The 22,716-nt window shown below is 62.6% G+C and overlaps 2 protein-coding genes and 1 long non-coding RNA gene across 5 annotated transcripts in view; 2 read left to right on the forward strand and 1 right to left on the reverse strand.

The window, feature by feature from the left end:
- Positions 1-531: 531 nt before the first annotated feature.
- Positions 532-5,597, forward strand: DENND6B (DENN domain containing 6B). Its single transcript, XM_064283280.1, has 17 exons — positions 532-638; positions 1,151-1,231; positions 1,833-1,938; positions 2,013-2,092; positions 2,172-2,234; positions 2,457-2,512; positions 2,732-2,854; positions 3,136-3,231; positions 3,402-3,496; positions 3,594-3,659; positions 3,904-3,968; positions 4,273-4,362; positions 4,449-4,502; positions 4,779-4,888; positions 4,977-5,079; positions 5,161-5,235; positions 5,308-5,597. Exons 2-17 carry the CDS (start codon positions 1,208-1,210, stop codon positions 5,428-5,430), a joined length of 1,329 nt encoding a protein of 442 aa, XP_064139350.1. The 5' UTR covers positions 532-638; positions 1,151-1,207; the 3' UTR covers positions 5,431-5,597.
- Positions 5,598-6,471: 874 nt separating this feature from the next.
- On the reverse strand, positions 6,472-10,794 carry LOC135231144 (uncharacterized). 3 transcript variants are annotated; one of them, XR_010321651.1, is made up of 3 exons: positions 9,619-10,686; positions 9,312-9,499; positions 6,472-7,300 (listed from the first exon to the last, which is right to left on the reverse strand). It is a non-coding gene; the product is annotated as an uncharacterized LOC135231144 (long non-coding RNA). The 3 variants fall into 3 exon arrangements; XR_010321649.1 differs by having other exon boundaries at positions 9,312-10,794; XR_010321650.1 differs by lacking the exons at positions 9,312-9,499; positions 9,619-10,686 and adding an exon at positions 7,486-8,378.
- Positions 8,502-22,716, forward strand: part of PLXNB2 (plexin B2) — a 32,061-nt gene continuing 17,846 nt past the window's right edge. The window contains 3 exon segments of the mRNA XM_064283279.1: positions 8,502-8,607; positions 19,787-19,890; positions 20,289-20,345. Coding sequence (XP_064139349.1) covers positions 20,332-20,345 — 14 coding nt within the window. The 5' untranslated portion in view covers positions 8,502-8,607; positions 19,787-19,890; positions 20,289-20,331.

Consider the following 22,716-nt stretch of genomic DNA (forward strand, 5'->3'; position numbering starts at 1 on the left):
CACTCGGGTAGGCCACTCCATCCCACTCAGGTAGGCCACTCCATCCCACTCGGGTAGGCCACTCCATCCCACTCGGGTAGGCTACTCCATCCCATTCGGGTAGGCCACTCCATCCCGCTTGGGTAGGCCACTCCAACTCGCCCTGGGGGCTGGGGGTGTGAGAGTGAGTGAGTGGAAGGACAGGCTGCCAGGACACCCTGTGGCCCAGCCCACTCGGGCAAGTGCCAGCCTCACCCCACCCCGTGGACAACACCAGAGCCCATGATACGCAGTGGCAGCTGGGTACCCTGCTTTGCCGTAGAAGACCACCACCTCCTGGCTGCCTGCCTGCTCCTCTCGGGGTCCCTCCCGCCTGATTCTCTGTCCCCCACCTGCCTCGTCTCTGGGCCAGGCCCACTTTGAACCCCTCGGGGAGAGTGTACAATTGGGACCACCGTCCCTCCCCTCCGCAGCCTGTGTCTGCACCTCACAGGTGGGGCTCTCCCCAGGCCTGGTCCTGACTCGTGCGGGCGGGCTCTCTCCCAGGCTGCCTGGGGGACACTCAGTTCAGCTTCCGAATCCGCCAGTCGGGAGGACCGAGGAGCCCCTGGCATGCTGACGATGGTCACTACAGCAGCGGGGCACCTGTGTCGCTGCAGGTAAGGGCCCAGTTTTGCGGTGGGCATCTCTGGCCAGGCCAGCCCCTTTGCTGCTGGTATTCATCATGCCCACTCCGGGGCATCTTCGAGGATGTCCGGCTCTCTATGCACCCACGCCCCCCCCAACAGGGTCACCACCTACTGTGGGCCCTGCTGTTCCTGCAGTTGCAGCCAGGGTACCCTGGCCTTAGTTTGGGGGTACCCCAGGAGCCCCCGGAGCTTTCCATGTGCCCCACGAGTCTGTAGCCAGATGTCTCGTGGTGAACCAGGCCATGGGAGACATGAACAGAGGCTAGTGCATTTCTGGTGGCCCCGGGACCCCAAGTCACATGCCACCCTGTCAGCCCTGGGGGCTTCCACCTTGGTGTCCAGTCTGGTCAGATGGCTGTGCTGTGGCCTTAGGGCAGGCCCCAAGGGGCAAACCTCAGAGGGTGGAGGGTGGGCCCAGCAGGATGGCCTGGGTGGGCACGAGCTGGTCGGTGGCCGCCCGGTGACCCTGGCGCTCCTCCCAGCGGGAGCCCGCGCACTACTTTGGCTACGTGTACTTCCGGCAGGTGAAGGACAGCTCCATGAAGAGGGGCTACTTCCAGAAGGTGAGTGACCTGCCACACTGGGGATGCTGCAGAGAGCCCCCCTCCTGTGCCCCTGGTCCACCTGAGCTGCCCCATGGGCAATGGGGCCGTGATCATGCCTGCTGCGCCTAGCTCTCCTTGCTGCTCCCTCTGGGGACAGGCCTACTGCAGCCTTTCTGTGTCTGGTCCAGAACATCCCTGCTCCTCACCACTTGCTAGAGGGGCCCTGGTGACATCTGTGGGGTTAGGACAGCCTCAGTCATGAACTTAGATGCTGTAAACACAGATTGCCTGGTCCCAGGGAGACCATTCCAGAACCAAGGCCACCGGCATTTCCCCTGCGGCGTGCCCCAGGCCCAGCCCACCCGCTGTCACTGGTGGCTGGATCTCCCCATCCGTATTGGGGACTGTGGGTTTTCTCCCATCCAACAGTCTGCTCCCTTTCTCTGATATCCCTTCCTGAGTCTCGGGGGCCCTCCCTGGGCAGTCGGCAGTCGTTCTGTACAGTTGATGGGGCAGCTATCTGGGTGCCCTGGACCCCCTCAGAGTAAGCCTGGCCTCCTGGGTGGCTGGGTGGCACCTGGCCCTGCCTGTGCCCTCTGACCGCTCCCGACCCATGCAGTCGCTGGTGCTGGTGTCCCGCCTGCCCTTTGTCAGACTGTTCCAGGCGTTGCTGAGCCTGGTCGCCCCTGAGTACTTCGACAAGCTGGCGCCCTGCCTGGAGGCCGGTGAGTGATGGTAGGGATGGCCTCGGGCACTTCTCTGGAGGGCCGCCTCCTTGACTGACCGCCTATGTCCACAGTATGCAATGAGATTGACCAGTGGCCAGCCCCCACGCCAGGGCGGACCCTGAACCTACCTGTCATGGGCGTTGTCATCCAGGTAAGGGCCGGTGGGCAGGTGGGTGGGCCGGCGCTAGGGCACGGAGGTGTGCTCCGCTGGCACAGCCCCCTCCCCGCAGGTGCACATCCCAGCCAGAGTGGACCAGCCTGAGACCAGCCCCCCAAAGCAGTGCAGCCAGGAGGTAGGAGTGGGGACCCGAGGCCTGCTGCACTGCACCCCAACCCTCAGCCTGGGCCTTCCGTCCTCTGTGGGGCCCCAGACCACAGATCACTCTCCCCTGCATGCCAGGTGGGCGTGAGGGACAGGGCTGCAGCCTAAAGGCTCCCCTTGGCCGAGGTGCTGTTTAGGGCAGTGGGGCACCCGCCTCACCCACCCTCAGCCCCTGAGCTTTGCCCTCCCTTAGAACCTACTACCTGCCCCGGTGGTCCTCACCAGTGTCCACGAGCTGGACCTGTTCAGGTGAGTCTCACAGGGGCCAGTGCCCCTGCCCACCTCCCGCCTTGTTCTTGATTCCCTCCCACCACACCCCTTCTGACCCCCCCTACAGGGCCTCACCCACCAGGCCCCCTCTGACCATCCCCTCCACAGTGCCCCGTCCACCAAGCTTCCTCTGACCTCCCCCCCCACAGGACCACGCCCACCACCCCACTCTGATCACCCCCTCACCTACATGTCCAGGTGTCTTCAGCCTGTGCTGACCCAGGTGCAGACTCTGTGGGAACTCATGCTGCTTGGGGAACCTCTGGTGATCCTGGCACCCTCACCCTCTGTGTCCTCGGAGATGGTGCTGGCCCTGACCAGGTACCTGCCTCCCTTGCCTGTACCAGGCCCCCCCTAGAATGGGGGTGCAGGTCTAGGGGTGGGGCCGGGTAGTTGCAGACAAAGGGGCAGCTCCACTCCTTGGGCTCTGGATGCATTCCCTCCTCCCCCTCTTTCCCGCTGCCCCCATCCAGGGCCTGGCCCTGGCAGCAGGTGGGAGGGGTCCGGGATCTGGGAGCACTGGGTGTCCTTGTCGGGGTCCAGGGGCAGCTGAGCGAGCCCACGCTCCAGCTCACCCCTCCCTGCTGCTCCCACGGCCGCAGCTGCCTGAGGCCCCTCAAGTTCTGCTGTGACTACCGCCCCTACTTCACCATTCACGACAGCGAGTTCAAAGAGTTCACAACACGCACGCAGGCTCCGTAAGTGCCCCACCCTCCTCCCGCCCTGCTCTCCTCCCTGGGCCGCCCCCCTCCCTGTCCACCCCTATTCCTGGCCCTCTTCTTCCCCAGGATCCCCTGCTTCCCCAGCCTTCTCTCCTGCCACCCTGGGCCTCTGTCTCTCTGCCTTTTTTTTCTCTCTTTCTCTTTAGACCAAATGTAGTTCTGGGAGTCACAAACCCTTTCTTTATCAAAACACTCCAGCACTGGCCCCACATCCTCCGAATCGGTGAGCCCAAAATGTCAGGTGAGGCTGGCTGGCCGAGGATCCGTGGGGGATAGGGTGGGGATATAACCCCTTGAGACCTCCTGGGCGTTGAGCCGGCCTCTGATGGGTTTTGCAGGGGACCTTCCTAAGCAGGTCAAGCTGAAAAAGCCCTCACGCCTGAAGACACTTGATACAAAGCCAGGTTTGTGGCTCCCTCAGGCTGAGCCCTATGCTGGGGAGGGGCGCATCTTTTCCTCCTTGGCAGCCCACCCCGCTCAGTTCTAGCAGGGCAGCCAGGCCTCCCCATGCTTTCTCTCCTTTCAGGCCTCAGGTCTGCTCTACAGCAGCCTCTTCATGTCTCAGGGTGGGGGTGAGATCTGTAGGTGTAGCCCATGGGTGGGTTGCCGGGGTCTGGGGTGCAGCAGAGGCAGCATCTCCCCCTCCAGGCCTATACACCGCATACACAGCCTACCTGCACCGGGACAAGGCACTGCTCAAGCGGCTACTCAAGGTACAATGGGGGTGGGCGTACAAGAGCTCCGGAGGCACTTATGGGGGGACTGGGTGTGAAGTGGGGTGTGCGTAGGCTCCAGGGATATGAAGTGTCCTGTACAGGGCCCAGGGGTGTGAGCTAGGCGCGAGTGTACGTCAGAGGTGCACAGGGGTATGTGAGCTTGGTGTTTAGGACCCCGGGGGTGGGTGTGAACTAGGCCTGGGTGCACATCAGAGTTCCACAAGGGCATGTGAACTTGGTGTTCAGGACGCAGGGGTGGGTGTGAACCAAGGGTGCACAGGGCTCAAGCAGGACCCCACAGGGTATGCAGAAGAAACGGCCAGTGGACATGCAGAGTGCTCTGCTGAGGCGGCACCTCCTGGAGCTCACACAGAGCTTCATCTTCCCCCTGGTGAGGCCCTGCAGGAGGGGCAGGGTGCGGGGGGTGGGGGGGACAGGTGGTGGCCACGGCCCTGGAGCTCATTCCCCTCCCCCCAGGAGCACTACATGACCAGCCTCATGCCCCTGCAGAAAAGCATCACACCCTGGAAGGTGGGTGGCCAGGGAGGCGCCCTCGCTGGGGAGGTGCATGCACGTGGAGCAGATTGGAGAAGCAGCCTTGAGGTTCTGGGGGTGGCCAGAGGTGGCAGTAAGAAGGGGAGGGCTGGGGGTGCAAAGCCTCAGGGGCAGAGAGGTGGGTACCAAGGGGAGGGGTACTGTCCCAGGCAGTGGGGGCTGGGGTCTTCAGGCAGGCCGTGGAATGTTTCTGGAAGCTGCCATGGAAGGAGCCTCCCAGGCAGCCTGTGCTCACTCAGTCCTCTGTCTCAGACGCCCCCCCAGATTCGCCCCTTCCGCCAGGACGACTTCCTGCGCAGCCTGGAGCATGCGGGGCCCCAGCTCACCTGCATTCTCAAGGGCGACTGGCTGGGCCTCTACAGGTGGACAGTGGTCGGGGGCAGGGCTACAGGTGTCTTGTGCCCACCCCTTGACGCACACGAGGTCAGTTTCTCCTCTTCACACCCACAGACGGTTTTTCAAGTCCCCCCATTTTGACGGCTGGTACCGGCAGCGGCACAAAGAGATGGCCCAGAAGCTGGAGGCGCTGCACCTAGAGGCCATTTGCCAGGCGGTGAGGGGGGATGGGGCTGCGGGGCTAGGGGGGCTTGGTGGGGCGAGGCCTTGGTGACACCCCATGCTGTCTCCCTGGCAGAACATCGAGGCCTGGATGAAGGACAAGTCCGAGGTGGAGGTGGTGGACCTGGTCCTGAAACTTCGGGAGAAGCTGGTGAGACACACCCCCTAGCAGCTGACAGCGGGGCAGGCAGGTGCACTCACCTGATCACTGCGCCCCCTGCAGGTACGGGCCCAGGACCACCAGCTCCCTGTGAAGGAGGAGACGCTGCAACGGACCCAGCTGTACATCCAGATGGTCATCGGCTCCCTGCCCAAGGACCTGCAGGCTGTGCTGTGCCCTCCCTGAGGACCGGGCCAGGTGCACGGTCCCCGGAGGGCTTGTTTATCCCCAGGTGGCTGCTGAACATAAGCCCCCCCACTCATCTGCATCCCCACTGCTCCTTGGCCTCAGCCCCGCCCAGGCAGGAACCCCCGGCCCACCCTGCTATTCTAGCAGTAAACGCAGCGTTTGGAACCACCATCTGGTCCCTGGCTGTCTGGGGGGGTTATCTGATGGCCAGAGGCCTGCTTCCTTCTGGGCCCCACCTGGCCTCCACGGGGGCCACCAGCAGGGCGTCAGGGCCTAGAAGACTCTGAACGCTCACTGATCTGGATGCTGCCGACCACCGACCTCCTCCCGGGTGCCCATCTGCCTGGACCCAGGACTGGAGAGGATGGGGGGGCGGCAGACCCCTCTCCTTCACTCAGCCCGCCCACTCCACCTTGCTTGAGGTTGGGGGTTATGTCCACCGTGGTCATCGCTGGGAGGGGCAGAGGCTGAGGTGGGCAGATTCCTATAGGAAGCACCCTGCTTCCGCCGCCCTTGGCTGCTCCACTCCCCCACTGGCCCTCTGCCCCTTCTCGGCACCCCTTTCCTGGCCCCAGGCGTGCATGGGCTGTGCTGTGTAGGGCCGGCCGCGAGGGGGTGGTGTAGCGCATGGCATATGGCCTCTGGGAGAGCAGCCAGCCAGGCCGCACTCAGGGCTGACGATGGAGAGGCCTCTGGCCGCCACCACGTCCCAGGCCTGCCAACCCCAAGCAGGCTTTGTCCTGGTTCCCACACCCAGAAGTGCCCCACTGGACACCCGGCTCCGTCGACCCTAGCACAGGCCCTCTCATACCCACCATAAAGTCCCGCCAGTGCTGACTGGTGTGAGGGGCCCTCGCAAGTGCTATCCCTGAAGTTTGCCTCCTATCGCGACCCCTCCAGGTGCCCACAGTGGGGAGCTGCGGAGGCTCATGCTCCGCAGGGATTGTCCGCTAGGGTCATGCCACTGGAGCCTCTCTGAGCTTCAGACTCCTTGTCTTAGTTATCTAGTGCCACTGTAACAGAAACAGCACCAGTGGATGGCTGTAACAAGAGAAATTTATTGCCTCACAGTAAAGTAGGTTAGGAGTCCAAATTCAGGGTGTCAGCTCCAGGGGAAGGCTTTCTCTCTGTGTTGGCTCTGGAGGAAGGTCCTTGTCCTCAATCTTCCCGTGGTCGAGGAGCTTCTCAGGCACACGGACCCTGGGTCCAAAGGATGCACTCTGCTCCTGGTGCAGCTTTCTTGGTGGTATGAGGTCCCCAACTCTCTGCTTGCTTCCATTTTATCTCTTGAGAGAGAAAAGCTGGTACAGGCCACACCCCAGGGGAACTCCCTTTACATTGAGTCAGGGAGGTGACCTGAGTAAGGATGGTGTTACAATCCCACCCTAATCCTCTCAACATAAAATTACAATCACAAAATGGAAGACAACCACACAATACTGGGAATCATGGCCTAACCAAATTGATACATACATTTTTGGGGGGGTTGTAATTCAATCCATGACACTTCATCTGAGGGATGAGGCCAAGGGGAGGCCAGACAGTGGGGACTATCTGGCCCCTGCATGCCTTGAGAGGAGGGGCCGTGAGGCAGGGCCAGGGGAGGGGGTCCCTCTGGCTGTCACTGTCCACATCTCCTCACACCCTACTAAAGACTCTCTGAATTGAGACTGGAGGTAGGAGTCTGCCAGGGTTCGGGGCAGCCAAGGTAGCCCATCCCACTTCAGTAATAAGGAGAGGTGAGGGATGTGAGTGGGCTTTTGGGCAGGACAGTCTGGTCAGGGTCCTAGGAAGTGACCACAGTTACAGCAGAGCAGGACTGAGACAGGCCATAAATCCATTTTGAGGAAGAGGCAAGCTGGAGATCCTGGAGGGAGAGTCACAGCTTGGCTGGTGGTAGGGGCCTCAGGACCATCAGCCCAGGAATGTACAACCACGTCTGCAGATCCCTCCTTCCCCTCCCACCCAAGAGCTCTGGTCATAGCCAATAGGACTGCTGGGCTGTCCTGGGCCACCAGGGGGACAGACAGGCACAGGGCTTGGGGGGCACACCTGGCAGAGTGGGCACCACTGCCCAAGGCCATATCTGAGGCTGAAGTGAGCAAGGCGCGGTGCCCTTGGGAGTCACTGGAGCCATCCTGGGTTCCAGGTCTATCCTAGTGGCCTGTCCACAGCCCCCCTGGACAAGGCCACTGGGCAGAGCACAGCCTTGGGGGGCCTGGGTGTGGAATTCTGCTGGCCCCATCTTGTCTTCCAGACCCCCTCCTTCCCCTCAAGGATTGGGTCAGCTCTGGTCAGGCTGAGGCCTATCCGGGGTGGGGTCATGGCCTCTGCCCATCACCCAGAAGGGAAGCAGGAATTCAAACCCAGAAGAGACTGGAGCTCCACAGGGAGACCCTATCAGCCACCACCTACCATGGAGGGCCTCAGTGCAACATCCCCAGAGGCATCTTGGGGTGCAGGAGGGCCCCAGATTTCCTGAGACTAGGGAGGAGGAAGGAGGGCAGTGGGGACCAAGGGTGTGAGTTGGGAGGGGACTCCCAGCAGGTTCCCTCTTTCACTAGGAGGTTTAGAGAAAGGGCTGCGGGTGTGGCCCGTCTGTCCCCAGCCTGGGGTGCTGGCCCTGGGCCTTGGAACTCACGGGGGCACTTGGCAGCCTGAGGCTGATCTGGGGTCCCCCCCGGGGCCCAGGCCTGGGATTTTCCTGAACCCGGAGCGCTCCTGGGCTGCTGCCCAGGCTGAAGGGTCTTCACAGTGGGCGCCGCTCCGTCCTGGGGCAGCAGCGGGCAGAGAAAGGGTGCTGCCCTGGGCCCGAATCCAGGTCGAACCTGTGGAGTAACTCGTGGTGCCCACTGGGGCTGCAGGGGCCGGGCCGGCGGGGGGTTGGCGGGAGCGCCTGGCCCGATCCCCTCCTCCCCGGCACCGGCCCCTTCTCGCCGCCTCGCCCTCCCCAGGCCCTCCCCTGCTCCTCGCCCGCCCCGCCCTCGCCCTCACCCTCACCCTCACCCTTCTCCCCTCGGTTCCCTCCCCGTCGGGGGCGGGGCCGGCGGCTCCCGCGCGCTCCGGCCCCTCCTCGGCCACACAAAGGCCCGTCTCCATGGCAGCCGCGCGAACCCGAGCGCGCAGCGCCGAGCGCGGCCCGGGCGCCATCAAGCCGCGGCGGCCGACGTGCAGGTACCGACGGGGGTACGGGCCACCGGGTGGGGGCGGGCGGGCTGGGCTGGGGGCTTTGCGATCTGCGCCGGCTCCGCGCCCCGGCCGGCCGGGCTCGGGGAAGGGCGGAGGGCGACTCGGGGCCGCGGCTTCTGCCGCCGTCCGTCTGTCCTTCGGCCTCAGGGGAGTCCTACGGCGCCGAGCGGGAGCGGGCCTGAACGGCAGGGGACTCCAGCCGGGGCCCCGGGTGCTCCCCTGCCTGTGCGCCCCTCGAGCTGCTCCGGTCCCCTCTGGTCCTGGGCCTCTCTCCCCACACCTCCACCTCCCGGGCCGTCGGGATCGCGCACCGGGCCCTGATTGTACTGTCGTGCAGGCGTCCCAGACCCCCACCCCGCCCCACCCAGCTGCGATCCCGGGGTGCCTGGGTCCCCCGCGGCTAGGCTTTGGCAGCCCCCACCCCGCCCTCCCCGCCCTGGGGTTCCCTCTGTGAGGAGGACCTGGGCGGGGACCACCCGGTGAGCCCGGGGCTGCCGGAAAACAGCCTGGGAACCCGGGGACAGGGTGCCACAGGGGGCGGGGAACTAGAGGTGGCCAGGCACTGTCCCCTGGCTCTGGCTCTTCTCAGCTTGGCTCTTCCCCAGGAGCTCTGGAGTGGTTGCTTGGTGCTCTTTGGGAGGAAAGCTTGGGGGTACTCAGCCCTTTGACCCTTGACTTGTGCTCCTTACCTGCTGGTCCTGCACCTCCAAATGCCTCTTCCTTCAGGAAGCCCTCCGTGCAGTGAACCTTTCCTGCCCCTTTCGAGGACAGGTTGTTTGGCAGATTTGGGGGTCCTTCCTCCCCATCCGGGGGTCTCTGAGCTCAGGAGCTCCAGAGCTTCCTGCCACGTTGGAACTCTGGCTCCGCTCCCCAGTTCCTTGAAAAGATAGAAAGGGGTCTGTGTACACCATGGTCTGTGAGCAGGGGGCTCAGGACTGGGGGTGAGGCTGGGCCCCAAAGCTGATGTCCTGGGGCCTGGGGGAGGGCCCACCGGACCTGCTTCCTCCCTGGGGAACCTCCTTCCATGTTTAACTTTAGCTCCTGTACTTCCTGCCTCACATGTAAAGCTGAATCTCCCCTCAGGAGATTGGCTGTGCTGGGAGCAGAAGGTTGTGCTGCCCTGAAGCGATGGCTCTCAGCCTGACCACATGGCCTGGAGGGGGACCCACCCTGGGAAGCTATGCTCAGACTCCCTGGATCACTGGCAGTGCTGTGAGCCCTGCCTGGAGGTCAGGGAGCCATAGCTCGTAGGTCAGGTTCACGTGCTGGTGTACAGGGCTTTGTGGTGCCAGCCCTCCGCGTGGTGCTTCCCAATTCCTGGAGGAGACTGAGGGACAAGTAGGTGGGCTCCAGCAGATCTGAGCCCCCATCCTCTCCCACTTCCCACTATCCCTACTGGGGTCCTGCCTCAGTCTATGGTGTGGGGGGAGGTGGGGCCAGGGGCTCCTCACCCCAGGAGGGGAGGGAAGTTAGTGAGAAAAACAAGGGTTTGGAATGCGAGTCCCCCTCCCCCTGCCGGCTGCCTGCCAAGGAGGAATTATTTTGGTTTATCCAGCCGTGTCCAGCCAGTCGAGGGGGAGGTTGTGGGCGTGGGAGAGGGATCCACTTCCGGGCCGTGGGTTGAGAGCCCGGGAGGGAGGGACGGGCAAGTCCGGGCAGCTCTGCACCCGAGGCTGCTCAGACCGGTCGGGGGCGGGGTGGGAGCCAGATGCGTCACCCTGGGTTTGCAGGAGGCGCGGGGTTGGCCCAGTAGCAACAGCAACAGCAAGCCTCTCGGGGAGGCCATGGAGCAGGAGGAGCCCTGGACCCTGTCCTCAGGGTTGGGGGAGGGGCCAGTGTGGGGGCAACAGTACCGTGGTCTTCAAAGCCCTTTGAGGGGGTCTCCTGCACCTGAAGGCTTCCCTGGGTCTATGGGGAAGGAAGTGGGCAGAGGCGGAAGGTTAGGGATTACAGTGGGTTTCACTGCACAGCCTGGGCTCTGGCCACCTCAGAGGCTCTCTCCTCTCTGACTCCTGCCCACTAACTGACCAAGTGACCAGCAACTGACTGATGGACAGGCAGCATCCGCTAGTAGTGTGTGCTCCCAGCCATCCCCAGCAGTGAGTCCCCTTGCAGAGCAGTCCTGGTGCGTGTGGCGGGCTTCGTGTGCGTGCGTGCGCGTGCGTGCGTGCGTGCGTGCATGTATGTGTGTGTGTGTGTGTGTGTGTGTGTGTGTGTGTCCTCACATCGGGGAGGCAGGGCCCCTCACACTGGGGAGGCAGGGCCGGCAGCTGGGCCTGGAGTGCAGCAGCCCCAGAGGCCTGGCCCCAGCCCAGGCTGAGTGAAGCAGAAGAGATCGGATTGGAAGGCACACCAGGGTGGGCCAGCAGCCTGGGGAGGGCCCATATGGCACACGCACCCTGTCAGGACTGGCGTGGTTGCAGGCTCTTGGCCCCTCCTAGGGCTCAGGCTATTCTGGGGATGTCACTATGTCCTGTCCCCCTGCCTCGAACTCACCTCATGGGTACTGGGGCCTATGGCCCCAGAGGACATGGGCAGGCATGTAAACTGGCCCCCTCCTCCAAGGGAGGAATGGGAGTGGAGGGGCTGCCCACTCGGTGTTATCTCCCTGAGAGCAGCATGTCCTCATCCACGTCACACTACAGCCTGAGCCTGCGTGGGGCCCTGGTTCTTCCTTGCTGCCGAGGCATTTCCTGGGCCCGGAGCCCGAACTCTTGAGGGGAGACACCAGGACTTGGACTTGAGCCTGGCAGCTGGCCCTGGAGGAGTCTACGGTGGCCGAAAGGCCAGGGTCCCCCTGCTGTGAGGTGCATGCAGTTCAGCTGGTAGGGGCCCACTGAGGGGCAGGTCAATAGAGTGGCCCTGGGCTGTTTGTGTTTGGGGTGGCCTAGCTTCTGACTAATTGTCTTTAGGGTTCAAATTATACTCTTGGTTGGGAAATGGGGACCAGTGGCCTGTAATTTCCCAGTGGGGTGGGGCACTGGGGGTTGGAGGGGCACAAGGGGCAGCAACACTTTTCTCCTCCTCTTCCCTGTGGTTTCTCCATGGCCTCCCCCTCCATGGTTTCACATTCTCCCCTAGAGTTCTCCATCCAGCCCCACTGCTGACCAGCACACATGCCTCCCGGCCTGTTCCACCAGACCTCAGGGGACACGCTGGGACCCCTAGCCAATGGCCATGCTGCTCCATTGCCCCTGCTGTGGGCCTTCTTCACTCTGCCCCTTGGTTCTCACAGGCCTGTGACAGCAACTAGACCGGGAGCCCAGGCCGGCGGGCAGTGTTGAGGGGACACCCATAGTCCCCATGGTGATACCCATGGCCCAAGGAGGAGCCAGCCTGGTGGGACTGGGTCATGAAACGTCTCTCCCTGGTCACTGTTGAGGTTCCTGCCTCGGGCCGATGTTTGGTATGGGGGTATGGTGGGTCTCCACAGCTGCCAGGCATCCTAGTACACTGGGCGGGGGACTCCCCTGAGTGGGATCTTGGGGACCTGGGGACAGGCCTCCGTGCCCCAGGGAGCATAGCTTCTAAAACCCAGCTAGTTTCCTATTTTGATGCCAGCTGGGTCCTGGTCCCCTTGGGAGTCAGGCACTACCGGTACAAGAAAGGAGTGGGGATGGCAGCCTGGGGGTAGGGCACAGGGCCTCTGGCACAACCCAGGGCTCAGTGCCGCCCCCTAGGCCTCTCCTAGGGAAGAACAAGAAGGAGGAAAGGGCTTTACGTCAGCCTTTGCCAGGCCGCCTGTGTCCGTGCAGCACCCAGCACTGGGCAGGGTGTCTGCTCCACAGCCAGGACGCTGTGGTTGGTACAGGGCTGCGGTCTCTTTCTGGATGGCTTTGCTGCTCTGGCCCACCTGGGCCTGTTCAAACCACTGCAGGGGCAGAGCTGGGGGGCTTCTCAGAGGAGGAGCTCCAGCTGAGTGCTGAAGACGGAAGCTGTTTTCCTGGGCTGCACAAAGGGGCAGGTGTTGTCGGGCTGCAGGTGCCTGTGGAACAAGCCATGTGCAATGTGGGTGACCTGTCTCACCTGGGTCCTCACTGAGCTGGAGGCAAGTCCTGGGGGCAGTCGGTGGAGGACACTCCTGACTTGGCCAGAGAGCTGCGATCTGTCTTGGAGGACTGTGAGGCTTCTGCAGCGTGCGTGGTTCCGAGGGGGAGGGGGTGGAGCGGGAGCCACAGCCTGGGAGCAGCCGAGCCTCAGAGGATTTGAGGACCCACAGGACATGGGGACTCTGGGATGTGGGTGGGTCACAGCTCTCACTGTGTTTGCAGACCTGAGGCCCCTCCTTTGGAGGGGCGTGAATGTCAGTGACATGATTGAGGGCAGGCAGGGTGCCCCCTGTAGGCAAATGGCAGGTGGGAAAGGAGGTCCCCAGTCTTGCCCACCCAGCAAGCCTGAAGAGCTATTTTAAGTTGGGCAGCATGGGAGTTGGCAGGCAGGAGGGGCAGTGGGATGGAGCACTCCAGGCATGGCCCGCTGCCATCAGGCCTGATTTAGGGGGCCTGGGTGGTTGGGGGCTGCCCTGAGGGATCTTGGGGCCCAGGAGAGGATGTCAGGATGGGGCATGAGAAGCTAAGGAAGAGGAAAAAGGAGCTCAGCATTTAGGCCTGACCAGTGGTCCTGGCCTGACCCCAGGGAGGTTCAGAGGGAGGCTGAGCAACCCTCCGCCCCCCACCAGTCACAGGTCAGGACATCTGCATCGTTGCACCCCGGCCTTCCGGTCCCACTCTGAGCTTGGGCACTTCCTCTTGGAGAATCCCAGTCCCTTCCTCCTCTAAAAGCCCCTAGTCTCTTCCTCCCTGGGAACCTGCCACTGCTGCACCTGACCTGGCCCCCCGAATGGCCTCTCTGGGCATGCTGGGCTGACCAGTGCTGAAACCTGTGTGGGACCCTGGCCACAGAACCTGGCCCAGGGGCGCTTCCCTGAGGCTCTTTGTCTGGGGGCTCCCAGGCGTGTGTGCCTGCACATGTGTGGTCACGTGTGTGAGCGGTGGCTGGTGAGTGGCTTGGCGCAGTGCCCCGGGCTAATTATGGGGTTCACTGGGAGGAGGTGGGGCCGGGGTGACCGCCAAGGCTGCCATGATGACGGGGAGATTACAGGCCTTGTTTTCTCCTCATTCAAGAGGGCCTCACCCCCATCCGCCCCCCATGCCCACACCCCCTCCAGCACATGCCCGGGAAGGGGGTGCTGCGAGGCCTGATCCTGGGCCAGCTGCTGCCACCATAAGTTTCTCAGGCCACCCTGCCCAGTAGCTTACAGCCAGGACCCAGCGGGGGACCAGACAGCTGTGCTGGGTAAGCCTGGGTGCACAGGGAGGAAGTGAGGAGTGTCAATGAGGCAGTTTGGAGGTGGGGCTGGCTGCCAGGAGGTGGGGCAAGCACCAGCCTCTCCCTGCTGGAACCTCCGGAATCCCCCTGGCAGGACCCCTCAGCCTCTCTGCCCAGCAATCAATCCATCAGGGACAAGGTGCTCAGCTCCTCACACAGAAACTCCTTCTGAGCCAGGGTGCCTGTCCTTGCCCTGCTGAGCTGACCTTGTCCTCACAGAAGCCCTGCAGTGTTCCCCCCACCCTCACCCCCCCGGCCTGATCCTTCTCATTCTTCAGAGAGGCCTCCCTCCCGATTGCTCAGACCCAGTCAGGTTCCCTCTATCGCTCACCACTTTTGTCCTGCCCCCCTAATCTGACCACAGTGACTGCTGGTAAACCTGTCTTTGGGTGGAATGTTTGCTAGCCGAAAGTTCCCTGTTCTTGCCATCTACCAGTGAGCAAAGACAACTCAGAAGAAGCAGAGATCCCACTTACAGGGAGGGTGGAGGCATCACCCTGTCATTGTGGTGCGAAGGAAGCTCCCCGTTACTTTGGGGCTTATGGCTGAGCAGATGTGGGGTCGTATGGCCAGAATTTGGGTGTCCACCAGGCTTGGGGCATCGGTGGAGTGTTCTGACCAGACAGGCTCTAATGCAGAGAGGGCCAAGGGCAAGGCCAGAATGGGGAGGCCAGAGAGGGGCCGCGGCCATCATCCAGGGGGTCATCAGGGTGGCTGGGACCCAGGAGGGCACCATAAGGAGAGGGACAGTGGGTCCTTTGGGCTTGGTGGGGACTAACAAGGTGGGTGTGGGAAGGGGGCACTGGCCAACTGGGTCCCACTCTCTGTGAGGGCCCAGGAGGATAGGCTCCAAGGAGGACCACTAGGTGTGGCTCCAGGACTGAGGGAGGCCCAGGTGGCCAGGGCTGCAGGCAGCCACAGAAGGGTATAGTGGAGATGTGGGGAGGGAGCGCCCTGGCCACAGGTCAGAAGCCCAGCCTAAGTGAGCACCCACAGGTATTGGGGCTTCAGAGGGTGGACAGATGGTGGGAGGGCTGAAGCTTCTCTGGGCAGTCCCCTCACCCTGAGTCCAGGGCCTGTGACCTCATCACAGCCAGCCAGATACAGCTTCTTATGCTGGGACCCAGAGCTGAGACTGGGGTGGGGGTCAGTACCACCCGCCAGAGCCCAGGCTGATGCGAGAGGCCCACCCGGCCCCCAGTAACCCAGGCTGGGAGTCCAGACTAGTGAAGGGAGGAAGGCGCCCCCCCGGGGACCAGGCTAGTGGGGCGCAGGTGGCACCTGTGAGAAACTGAAGCAGGGCTCCCTCTGGCTATGACGTCAGTCTGTCCCTGGGGCTCAGCCCCGCGCCCTCCCAGCCCTGCTCCTGGGTGGGCCTTCGCCTGGGTGAGCCTGGTCGTGGAGCCCCTGCCTGGGCTGGGGGTCCTGCGGAAGACTGCTGAGGGACCGGGAGCAAAGCCTCCTCCCGGGCTCCGCGGCCCCGGATGAGTCCGCAGCTGGGTGGGGGTGGGAACTCTGAGGACTGACCCGGGGAACAGGCGGGGCTTTGGCAGCTGGGCGGAGAGGATCCCGCCAGGTGAGGTACTGTCGCGCGCTCCGCGGCGCGGGACCCAGGTGAGCGCAACTTAAAGCCGGCTGAGTGGACTCGCATGATTGTTTTCGCCGCCGTCATTGTCACTCCTGGTCAGGGTCCTCCACGGCTTACGCCCGCCCGGCGCGTCCCGGGGTCCCAAGGCCTGGTGAGGTTGCCAGAGGGCCAGAGTTCACGGGCTGCACTCAGTGGGCGCTTGGGCCTGGGGTGCAGGGACCGAGGAGGTGGCGCGCTCCCTGCCCGCGGGGCGCAGTGAGTCACCGGGAGGGAGCGGGTGGGGCGCGGGCGGTGCCGGCTGAGCTCAGACAGGAGGCACGCAGGGGGCGGGGGGGCAGTCGGTCTGGGCCTCCACGGCGGCTGCGGGGTCCTGGGTCCCGGAGCCCCGGGGGTGCGCGTGCTTCCTGGAGAAGGTGCCGCGGTGGTTCTTGCCTTCCTGGCCCCTGGGGCCCGGCCTGCTTGTTGTTTTCAGGTAACCGCCCCGCGCGCTCTCGGGGGAGTCTGGCAACGGCGCCGTCGGTGGGGGTCCGGCACCTGGGTCTGAAGGAGAGGAAGGAGACCAGGGCTCCACGCCCGGGGGCCACCCTCACAGCTGGATGCCCGCCCATGTGCAGACTGGGAGACGGATTCGGAGACCCCCCCACCCCGCTGATGTCCTGCCCCGCCTCCCAAAGCTGAACTTTGACCCGGGGCGCCTGGCAGGGTGGGGCTGGGTGCGGGGGACGTCAGCCTCGCCCTCGCCGAGGTCTCCTGCGCGCTCCCTCGGGCCAGTCCCTCCTCGCATCCATCCAGGGTTGCCGAGCTGAGCCTGGGCTGCTGTTCTCCGAGGGTCGCAACCCGGGGGGGTGTGGAGAGTTGGGTCACCGCCCAGGAGAGGGTGCAGGCAGGGGCGGTAGGCGCTCGCCTTCTCCGCGGGCAAGGAGCCCCCCAGCTTGAGCCTTCCCTCCCTCCGCGCTTGTTTTGAAAACAGCGAAAGCTCGGATTTGCCGGCGCCGCGGCTTGTTTTGTTTCCTCTGATTTGTTTAACGCTCCCGGCTAATTGCAGATTTGCATTTTCGTCGGGAGAACGGAGGCTCCGCCCCCGCGCTGCCAGCTGTCTGGTGGGGGAGGAGAGGATCCCCGGTCCCCCTCCATCCCCCCCCAACCCCCCGGCTCCGACAGCCACCCTGGGACACCCCTGGCCTGTCCTTGGGGGCCGAACGGCCCCTGCGCCTCTGTCGGAGACTGCCCTCCCTACACTGGGGGCCTCTAGGCAGGGCCTGTGCCTCCGAAGGGCCCCCACGTGGTGCTGAGCCCCCTCCTCACCAACATAGGTGGGGGTTTGCGCCTGTCCCGCCCGGTCCTGAGCCTTGTCGGAATCCTGCCTGCCTTCTCCCCTGTCGCCAGTGCCTGGGTCTCTGTCTCCAACCGTCTCAGCCCCCTCTGGGTGCCTTCCCCACCCCCTCGCACCTCTTTTGTCCCTGCCGTCCCTTGCCATCGTTCCTACCCACCTTCTCCCCTAGTATTGGAGCCTGTGGACCACACAGCCCCCTCCAGCTATGCCCCCTCCTCCCACAGAGCCTGGCCTGCTTTCCATTGTTTTGATTTTAGCTTGAAGAAATTGCTCAATCTGTGTTTGCTCGAAAACCCCACATGGAAAGAACCCCATTCTACCCAAGAGCCCTCCCCCAAGGGATCAGGACCAGGCAGGGGAGGAGGGCGAAGCTGGGGGGCCCTGATAGCCCCCCTGGGGCCTTGTCAGGGTGTAGGGACACTGTCCTTCATGCTTTCAGGACCTCCTGTTTACAGAATCTGGGGCTTTGGGGGGTCTGGCGTCTACTGATCAGATTCAGAGAGGAACCTGAGGGTGGGAAGCAGACAGAGACGTCAGCCTGGGGCACTGGGGAAAGGAACCCCCCCATCAGGGTTCTGTCTGGGAAGGAGATACCTCAGGCATGTGAGGCCCCGGAGAGACTGGCTGGGGGTGCACAGGTGCTTCTGGCTCACCCCGAAAAGACAAGGTGACACCATGATGCAACCATTCCCTGGGGCCTCCTCCCTGCAGGCACAGCTGTGAGGGTTTCCACACACACCCACCCACTCATACCTGATGTAACCCTCTGAGTGAGTGCTGGGGTTACCCCCATTTGACAGATGGGGAAACTGAAGCACAGGGTGGTTTTTTTGTTTTGTTTTGTAATTTGCCCTCATAACCCAGGTAGGAAGTGATGGAGCTGGGACTTGAACCCAGTAATTGACTCCAGAATGCTGTCCTGGGGTAAGAGGTGTGACTGCGGCCATCCTGGTGAGAGGTCAACATGGCCATAGGCCTGTGGGCAGCGCAGGAGAATGGCCTTTTTCTGGGGGTGGCAGGAGTGGACCTGGTCAGACCCAAGGGCAGGAGATAGAGCCCAGCCATGTCAGGGCAATGGACAGGGTGGGAGAAGGAGAAGGCCAGGGCTGAGCGGTGGACAGAAGAGGCTGGACTTCAGGGAGCTGGGAGGGCCCAGGTCTAGGCGGCTGAGGGAAGAGAGGAGGGTATCGGGGTCCAGGCTGGATTCTGGAAGAAGCAGTGGCTCCCAGGAGACAAACACTGGGAGCAGAAGTCCATGTCCGTCCCCACCTGCAGGGCCAGGGAAGGGTGGCCAGGAGCTTGGCTCCCAGCAATGTCGATGGGTCACCTCAGGGGCCGAGTGGGTGGTGGTGGGGTGCTGGCTTCCCAGCCACAGTCCTGGCTGTGGTCTCAGGAGATGGGTGTCCTGACGAGGAGGCAAGCCTCTATCAGCCTCTGCTGGGGCCTGGGTTATCTGAGACCTGGGTGGAGGTGGCATCGGCAGGCAGGAGAAGTTGGGGGTGGAGGGACTGTGAGTACATGTGTACACTGGGGCCAGGGGGCAGGGCTGCAAGTCCTTGTGCCATCTGTGCATTGGGGACCCAGCAGCCTTTACCTTCTCTGCCTGCAGCCTTATAGCTACACAGCCCCAAAGAGGCCTCCCTGCTCTGTAACTTGGCCACTGAGTTTGCCTTTGGAGCGGCCTCCCTTCACAAAAGCTGTGTTGAGAGTCCAGGGCAAAAGGACACCCCTCAGCACCCCCACCCCATACACACCCCTTGCCAAGGAGCCCAAGCCCCTCAGCCAAGTTAACACTTCACTGCTCAGCCCAAGGCTGGGATGCTGACGAGACCTCACAGGCACGAAGTGCTGGTTTGTGTGTTCACATGGGGCTCTGCCCTTGGCCGTCTCCCTTCCTCTGAAGCCCCTGCCGTCTCCCTTGGATCCCCCGCAAGTCCAGCCTGGGTCTTGTCTCCAGGAGTGCAGTGGGGTAGGGGCGTGCAGGGAAGTGGGCTGCACGGGGTAGGTCAAAGACCCAGGTGGTGTGGCAGGGGGGAGGGAAAGTTCTGAAGGAGGAGGCACTGGGGGCCAGGGCTGGTCCCCAAGCAAATGGGCAGGACAGGGGACATGAGTGGTGGCTGGGGGTCCGGGGTATAGAGCTGAGGCTGAAGGAGAGGCCACCGAGGATCTGGGAAGCTGAGTCCTGAGAGGCAGAGGAGGGCCAGAGGGAGTGGGCTGGGGAGGCAGTGAATACTGTTATGTACAGCTGTTTGTTTTCATTAGACAGGTAATATGTGAATATGTTCTTTGCAATTTCTGAAAAGCCAAGTAAGATCACTTTACTCCCCCACTGCTCTTTTCAGTATGGATCCAGAGCTGTTGGATCTTCCCAGCAATTAAACCGTGTGTGCCCACATGCACTTGTCGGCCGCAGTCAGTTGACTCCAACTCAGCAACCCCTTGTGATGGAGTAGAAATGCCCCATAGGGTTTCCTATGCCATAATCTTTATGGAAGCAGATCGCCAGGTCTTTTCTCCCTTGAAGCCACTGTGGGTTCCAACCACCTATCTCTCAGTTAGCGGCTGAGGACTTAACCACTGTGCCGCCAGGGTTCCTTCATATATATTTACACCTGTGGAATTAGATGGAGAGGGTTGAGATACCTGGACTCTTGCCCCAGCCTTTCCTGGGGGCAGCACAGACCACCAGCTTTTATCTGCCACGCCGTTTTCCACGTTTCCTCTTGATGGGCACACATAGGCCCCGGTTTTTTACTATAACAAACCATACTGTGCCAGGGATCCTGGAGCTGGGCCTGGGCTCTGCACATACATCAGTGTTTATTGGGGGCGGAAGGGGATACAATAGCAGGCATTAACTGAGAGCTACAGTGTAACGGGCACTTGTGAAGCTTTTCATGAATGAATTCATTTAGTCCTCACAGAAACCAGGGGAGAGCTCACTGTTGTCTCCATTTCACAGATGAGGAAAGGAGGAGGCACAAAGAAGTTAAATAACTTGCCCAAGGTCACACAGCTAGTAAGTAGAAATGCTGGGGTCCGGAAGCATGCATATTTTTCAGGAAGAGTTTTTTGCTTAATCAAAGTAATACTTGTGCTTAGTTTTAAAAAGGCAGACAGTACCAAAAGACAGAATTAACAAAGACCGTCTCCTGCTGGCCCCCCACCCCCCGACCCAGGGGGAGTTTGAACAGAGGAGAGAGGGGCCTTTTCCACTATGTTCTGGAAAGACTTTGGGTGGGGGTTCATGGCTGTGCTGGGTTGTGGGGGGATGAGGGGACAGAGGAGGCTGGGGCCCCTTGCTCCAGGATGGCAGAGGCCAGGTGGGGTTCCGAGGGCTGTGGGCTGTCCTTTACCCCCAGGAGTAGGAGGGCGAAGCAGGCCAGGCTCGTGGAGTGACCCGTCTTTCCTTTGCAGCCTAGAAAACCTTGATGCCAGCTTGTGGCCGAGACTGAACTGGATGTGGAAGCCTCGGTGAGTGGGGGCTACAGTCTCGGGGACAGTGGGGCTGGAGGTGCTTCCAGCTTCCTTGTGGTGGCCTTGAGATTCTGGTCTGGCCAGGTCCTCCCTATCAGCCCCTTCCAGGGGAGTGTGGGGCTCCAGTGGGCAGGGGCCCAGTGTATACCTATCTGCCCACAGGAAGAATGGGGCACTGCAAGACAGTTTGGTTCTGCAGGCCCGGCTGCTCTCAGAGGTCCAGTTGTGCTGGGTGGGTGCGCTCCACCATGAGGTTCTGCAGGCCTGGCTGCTCTCAGAGGTCCAGCTGTGCTGGGTCATGTGGGCTCCAAAGTGAGGCTGGAGCAATGTCTGGGCACTGAAGCACTGGTTTCTGGAACGATGTTGTTAGGTATTGTCAAGTCGATTCTGACTCATACGGACACCACGTGACAGAGCAGAACTGCCCCATAGGGTTTCCTATATGTCAACAAGTCTTTTCTCTGACGGAGCCACTGGTGGGTTCGAACTGCCAGCCTTCCTGTTAGCAGCTGAGCACTTACACAGTGAGCCACCAGGGCTCCTTTTTCTGGAAAGGGAGGGCTGGGGGGACAGGCCTCCCATGCTATTCCCTCAGCCACCCTCTGCTAGAGTCCCGGGGGCCCTGGGGGAGAGGGGGCGCCTGTCCAGGTGCTTTCCGGGCCAGCAGCAGCCAGTTTGTGCAACTTCTTGAAAGTGACCTCCCGCCTCCAGCAAGGAAGGTGGCTATCTGATGCCCCTGAGGAAATCTCCACAGCCCAGTGACCAGGGGTCCCTGGCCACCTTCAAAACAGGAAGTGCCTGCTGCCCGCCCGTTCCAGGAACGCCGGTGGCAGGAAGCCCCCCTGGCTGTGCCTGGTGCCTCCCACATGGCTCTGCCACTGGGTCAGGTGGATCACCCTTTGCTCCCAAGCTCCAGGGCTGGCCAGCTAAGTCACCTGACATCTCTTTGTCCAGGAAGTGACCCCAGTCCCTTCTGCCACCCTCAAGGCCTGGCCCAGCATGGGTTGTTGGAACACAGGGATTTGAGCCCTTGCTCTGCCCATCAGAGCCCCTGGGTGGCTGCCCCTGCTCAGAGGGCATCCTGGGGCAGGGATCCCTGGTCCCAAGGTCTCCGGGCCACAGTTTTCTCGGCAGCAGCAGGTGTTCATCCCCTGGATACACACATGCACACTCACAGCGGTTTTAACTGAGCACCTGCTGTGCGCACTCCCTGGAGGCCCAGTGCGTGGACAGGCTGTGGTCCAGGGGGCTGCTTAACTAGAACTGTCCTTCTGTGCACTGTGACCGCTGTTACCCTGATCCTGTGTGGTAGCAGCCACAGGGAAGGAGTGGAGGTGCCCCCTCTCCAGCCAGGGCACAGGCAAAGACCCAGGTGCGGGAGGCTTGCAGAAGGGGACGCTGTGGTCAGGCCCTGCTGGGGCGCAGGGGACCAGGGTTGGGATCCCCAGTTCTTTTCCATGGGAGGAGTAGAGTGAAGGTTTCTCCCCCAGTTAGTTAGCTCTGAGTGTGAATTGTGACTGCACTGGCTGTGGTCTGGGGACGGGGGAGGCCGGTCCCACTGTCCACCGTGCCCACAGTCCGGATTCCAGGCCTCCCACCATCTGATTTGATGAATTGAGGCCTCGCCTTGCGGTTCGAGGTGGCTCCAGCTCCGGCAGCTCCGCAGCTCCCCCCGCCCCTCCTCCCCCTCTCCCCGCCCTGGGCTCTGGGAACGTTCCATTGATTTTCCGCTCACCGCTGCGCCGGAGCGGAGCCAGAGCCTGAGCCGGCCGCAATGGAGCCAGGGGAGTGGGCTCCGCGGGCAGCTACGCAGGGACTCGGGTGAGCTGAGCTGGCTGTGTGCGCAACCAGGGAGCCCAGGATGCCGCCCCACCCTTGCTGGTGCCTGGGGTGGACTTTGGACTTTGGCTTCCACTAGCTAGGCCTAGGGGAGGGCGGGACGCCAGCGAGGGACCCCGCCCCCCACAGACTGAGGGACAGACATGGGGTTGGAGGGAGGGGTCTGCAGGAGGCCAGGGGACTGGGGCCAAGGCTCTCTCGCCCCACAGGCCTTGCTCATCCAGGGCGGGTGTCATTATGCTCTGTGGAGCCAGGCATGACAGGGAAAGCCTGCCTGGTGCTCCCGGGGCCTGAGCCTGGTCCTTGACCTCTCCCCTGCACAGACAGAGGAGGGCTGTGGGTACCAGTCTGGGTGCCCCCAGTCCTGAGGGCTTGTTCAGTCTTCCCTGGCTCTGGCTAAAACTGCCATCTCTTCTCCCCAACCTGACCCCATCTTGGTGTGGCTTGGGTCACGCTGGCTCCTCTCACCCCCACAGTCACCTTACCCCTGCACTGCCCAGCCCCTCCACCTCCAACCCCCTACCCCCAG

Source organism: Loxodonta africana, chromosome 4 (assembly GCF_030014295.1).
Source record: "Loxodonta africana isolate mLoxAfr1 chromosome 4, mLoxAfr1.hap2, whole genome shotgun sequence".
NCBI lineage: Eukaryota > Metazoa > Chordata > Mammalia > Proboscidea > Elephantidae > Loxodonta > Loxodonta africana.